Source organism: Zea mays, chromosome 1, assembly GCF_902167145.1.
Source record: "Zea mays cultivar B73 chromosome 1, Zm-B73-REFERENCE-NAM-5.0, whole genome shotgun sequence".
Classification (NCBI taxonomy): domain Eukaryota; kingdom Viridiplantae; phylum Streptophyta; class Magnoliopsida; order Poales; family Poaceae; genus Zea; species Zea mays.
The window spans coordinates 198157265-198161961 of record NC_050096.1 but is presented as its reverse complement, the minus strand read 5'-3'; the positions used below and the strand labels follow the sequence as shown (position 1 = coordinate 198161961).

At 40.1% G+C, this 4697-nt stretch overlaps 1 protein-coding gene across 1 annotated transcript; it reads left to right on the top strand.

Annotated features, from left to right (window-relative positions):
- Positions 1 to 3626: 3626 nt before the first annotated feature.
- On the top strand, positions 3627 to 4453 carry LOC103645169 (binding partner of ACD11 1). Its single transcript, XM_020547217.1, has 2 exons — positions 3627 to 3709; positions 3797 to 4453. The coding sequence occupies exons 1-2, from the start codon at positions 3644 to 3646 to the stop codon at positions 4451 to 4453; spliced, it is 723 nt and encodes a 240-aa protein (XP_020402806.1). The 5' UTR covers positions 3627 to 3643.
- Positions 4454 to 4697: the final 244 nt, after the last annotated feature.

The following is a 4697-nucleotide window of genomic DNA, read 5'->3' as shown; positions in this document are numbered from 1 at the left end:
CACATAGCTGTTGTCATTGACTGCAACATGTTCATCTTTGGTGGCCGATCTGGGGCAAGCGGTATGCAGTCCACCAGATCTGTTGGTCAATCGAGCGTCAGGATTGTTAGCTTCTTAGTTTGGCGAACTAGGGGATGGGTTGGTCTGGGTGGATCTTGGGTTGCGGGTCTACGGCCGAGCCGCATGATCTTTGATGCAATTTCGTCTGAGGATGCTGCTTGCATGAGTACACAGATTGTGCTTTTGTTTCTGAATCCACCTCACACAGTCCAATTTCTTGCAGTGGAAAAGAAGTCCCATCCATCCATTTGCATTTCATATTTGGTCGTATGCTAAGCTATTAGCTATATCTTTGTTTGTCTATTATCTTTACCAGATTAGAGCAATTAGTATATCATTACCTTCTCTATTCACCCTTTTTTTTGTATTCAGTTATGTATCAAATGCAGTTTTGATATTTGATAGGAGAATGGTAGACCATTGCGAGGGCAATGGAGGAGTTGGGCGACGTGGTCAGACGAAGGTAGGGCAAAGCCACGTCCAGTAGCCACGAGGCTGCATCGCGAGGGCGGTGGAGGAGTTGGGCGACGAGGTCAGACTAAGGCGAGGTGAAGAATCACTGTTGGGCTGCATCAGTCAGCACCCTCTAAGGGAGGAGGATGCATATGATGCGTCAGCTTAAGAGCATCGCCTTCGGCTGCTCATCAGTCTCCAATCCGGTGAGAGCTCCAATTATCGGTCCATTCCACTGCTATTGGTGGTTTGGGTACCTGCATTGGGTGTTTTTTAGATAGCAAACATTTTTTTTAGATTGTCATAGGACTTGGACTTGTGAAAGCGCTAAGAAAAGAAGTAGATTCGACTGAAACTTTTCTAATTTATTTAGTGCTCAATAATATTCCATACTGACGTTACATATTGTCTTTATTAAATAAGAGGCGGTTCATTATCTTGTCTTTATTAAATAAGAGGCGGTTCAATAAAATTTTCAGTTACATTCTACTGTCTTGCTAATATCTATTGTCTTTATTAATTACAAGATTGGCGGACAAAAAGGATTAACCAACCTTACTGGTATAATATGTTATTGAAAATTCCTATTTATGAAAGTAAGGTTGTTTAATATTATTATTTCAGTAAATTCTATTTCAGTTCGAGAACCTTTTTGCACACCAACTGTTTTGTTTATGTTTATATGTTATATAATAATAGAGTAGTAGAGATTTTGGTACTACCTAATTAGATGTTGATGTTTACTCTATTTCAGTTCTAGAAATATTTTGCTGATCAGTAAAAAATCAAACATGATACTTTTCCATAAAAGGTTGTTTTCCTGTTCTATTTGTTGTACGTAATACATATATTTTGCCCAAGGTTAGCCCCCCTGGTCTCGCGCGCCTGCGGCGGAGATCGGTCCAAGTTTAGTCTCTAGCGTTTGGCTGATTAGTCGGTTGTGGTGCTCTTCTGCTTGTTTGCTTCTAGGACAAATTGCTGGACATGACCAGCGTTTCGCGCTTGTTCCCGATCACCGACCGGCTGGGGTTGCTCGCCACGGGGATCGCAGGTGACCTCAGCAGTGCTTGCTTCTCATGTCATTTCTGCCAGAATGCTTTGCCGAATGTACCTAAATATATGAAGTCCTGGATTGGTGTCCTATCTTTGTTTTCTACATCATCCTCAACCTTTTCTTCCCTAATAATGTCATTTATTTTCTAAAATACATGATCTAGAGTTTAATGGTTGGAGCTCAATTTGTTTTTAGTGCCACAAACACTTTAAATGATAGGGTATTTTAATTTCGGGGCACTATTTTGAGGCCCCTCGTTGGAGATGCTCTTACGGTTTTTGGGGTGATGATGCCGGGGAGTTTTGGGGTAATGGTGTAATACCCATGGCATAGCATGAGGGCGTTTGAAAATTTAAACTACTAGGTGTATCCTCAAAATTCTTCTATGAACCTTTTTAAATTGAGTTCTTTAGACTTGCATTTTGGTTGGTTGACACACCAACATGCTGTAATCATATTCAATTTGATAATCTGAAACCTTTGGTCATACACAGCAGAGGGTCAATTCGACTGTCATCATTAACGCACACATATAATGCATTAATGCATCACATTGTAGAAGTTGGTCTAAATTCTAATGATCTGTTTGGTTTTACTGATTGATGTGAGCTATTTCTGCCTTATGTTCATGAGCATGGAATGCATTATTGCTAGCTAAGCTTGACACCACTTCAAGCAAGGTGGCTCTGCCAGTTTATTACTTCTGTTTCTAATCACCATTGCATCTGACCATTGGCTTGGTACCTTGTTAAACATTACACAATTGCCATTAAATTTAACACCTGAAATGGTTTAGAATTTTTTGTTCAAATTCGAACCAACTCGAATCACCATTACCAGTACTGCCACGTGGAGCACCAAAGATGGTAACATCAAAACATGACATAATAGTTATTTTTATTTGCATGCTTGTTTTAGAATGCCGATAATCATATTTTTCTTCTTCAATCATCATTACAGGTGAGGGGAGATCATTGGCACATGAGGCAAGGAATCAAACTGTAGAATTTCGTTTCAATTGGGGATATGAAATGCCTCCTGATGTTTTGGCACAATGGTAAAAAATGAGCTCAAGGAAATATATAGTATATCAGGACTTCAGACTGGCAGTGCCTATAATTGCTTGATGACATGAAAGCCGCAGATTCAGTTTCGGTATGTTACAATTTTTAGAGCACTATGCTTAGCTACACTACTCAGTACTTACATATGAATGGAATACAGACACATGTATGGTGATGCTTCTAATTCTCTTTGAAACTGAAACTTCAGATGTGCCTATCTAAAGGTTTAGGCGTCCCTATTGGATTCAAAGGCTTTTGTTGACAAGGTCTATCCATGTGTGTTTCTAAGTCTAAATTGTAGTGTTGTATTATTGCAAAATGAAAAGAACTGTATATTATAATGGAAAATGAACAATACCTTCAGGCCAAAAAATCTTCGAAAGATCCTAGGTGGTGGAATGAGGCAGGTTGGAGTTCTGTGTGCTGGTGCTCATACACTATGGGAAAGCTTGCTGGTGAGGATAGAAAGGCTAAAGTTGTGGCAGGTCTATTTTTTTCCCTCTTTTCTAAAAATTTTAGAATTGGTTGTATGCTATTTAAGGCAAAATGTTTTTCTATTGTCTAAAAAATGATTTATTTTTTCCCAGAATATTTATTTCCTAGCTTTTTATCATACTTAAAACAAATCTTTGCTTGTCATTTATTTACCGACAGCAATGTGCCATTGTACTGCAATTTGTGCCATTGTACTACAATTTGGTAGCTCAATCAATATTTCAGCAATGTGCCATTGTACTGCAATTTGTTGCCATGACATTTTTAGGTCCCAACCAAAGACTGTATCCCTCTTTTGCTGGTTGTTTCATGTGATATCTTTGCTTGTCGTTGGATGTTGTCTTTTACATAGCCAAATGTTCCAACTAATTTTCCAACATCTTGTCTACCTTTACCTGTTAGTTGTAGCTTGAAACCATGCTGTCTTTGATGTCAATGAGAACTTTGTTTGCAAATAGATGTCCCACAAATTCTAACATATACTTTGGTGCTATCAAAGGGAGCCACAATAGTTGATATGGCTGTAATCGTCACACCAGCCAATGATTATGAGCTACCAGCTTCTGTTTTAGCTGCTCTTGAGGTATGATCAGAACCATACTATTTACATGTTACAACATGGTATTGCTATAGTTGTTGTACAGCGTTGTAACATTATTTTCATTTCCAGCCTAAAGACACAAAACCTTATGCCCTTCAAAAGGCCGAGGACATTGTTGGGACCATGCTGGCAAAGGGATTTATCCTTGGTAGAGATGCACTGGACAAAGCAAAAGCTTTGGATGAAAAGCACCAGCTCACGTCAACTGCCACAGCTAGAGTGTCCTCCTTTGACAAGAGAATAGGCCTAAGTGAGAAGATCAGTGTTGGCACTTCAGTTGTAAATGATAAAGTGAAGGAAATGGATCAGAAATACCAAGTCTCTGAGAAGACAAAGTCAGCGCTGGCAGCTGCTGAACAGAGTGTCTTGACCGTTGGATCTGCTATCATGAAGAACATGTATGTTCTCACCGGAGCAGCATGGGTAACCGGTGCTTTCAGCAAGGTCACCAGTGCTGCCAACGATGTTGGTGCAAAGGCTAAGGAGAAAATAGCAGTCGAGCAGGAGGACAAGAATGCCGAGGGTGGGCCTGGACAAGCAAACATCTCAGAGATCCCTGCAGCACACAGGGAGTTGGACTGCGAATTCGCAAACATACATGTCTCTGAAACCTCTGAAGATGTTCCCATGTCTTCCGTGACTGTCCCGCTGTTACAGATGAGGAGCCCAGCATGGCCACTCCACCAGCTGAAGTTTCTAAAAAACCAGAAGCTGCACAGGGATTAATACTATAAGGGCTTGTTCGTTTTGATGCTAAACCATGTGGATTGGGTGGGATTGAGTCGTTTTAAATTCATAATAGGTCAAAATACATCTCAATCCCACCCAATCCACTCCAATCCACATGGAATTAAAATAACCGAACAAGGCCTAAGTGATACAGTTTTGCTTCATACATGCATGGAATGTAAATAGACATGAAATGAGGTAGCCATTGAACTCATTTGTGGTGTTGTGGTTGACATCATCA

Bases quoted from the DNA above. Each gene is read 5' to 3' on its own strand.
- LOC103645169 (XM_020547217.1), top strand. From the start codon at position 3,644: ATGGCTGTAATCGTCACACCAGCCAATGATTATGAGCTACCAGCTTCT. The intron at 3,710-3,796 runs GTATGATCAGAA...TTTCATTTCCAG, and splicing joins CTGTTTTAGCTGCTCTTGAG to CCTAAAGACACAAAACCTTA.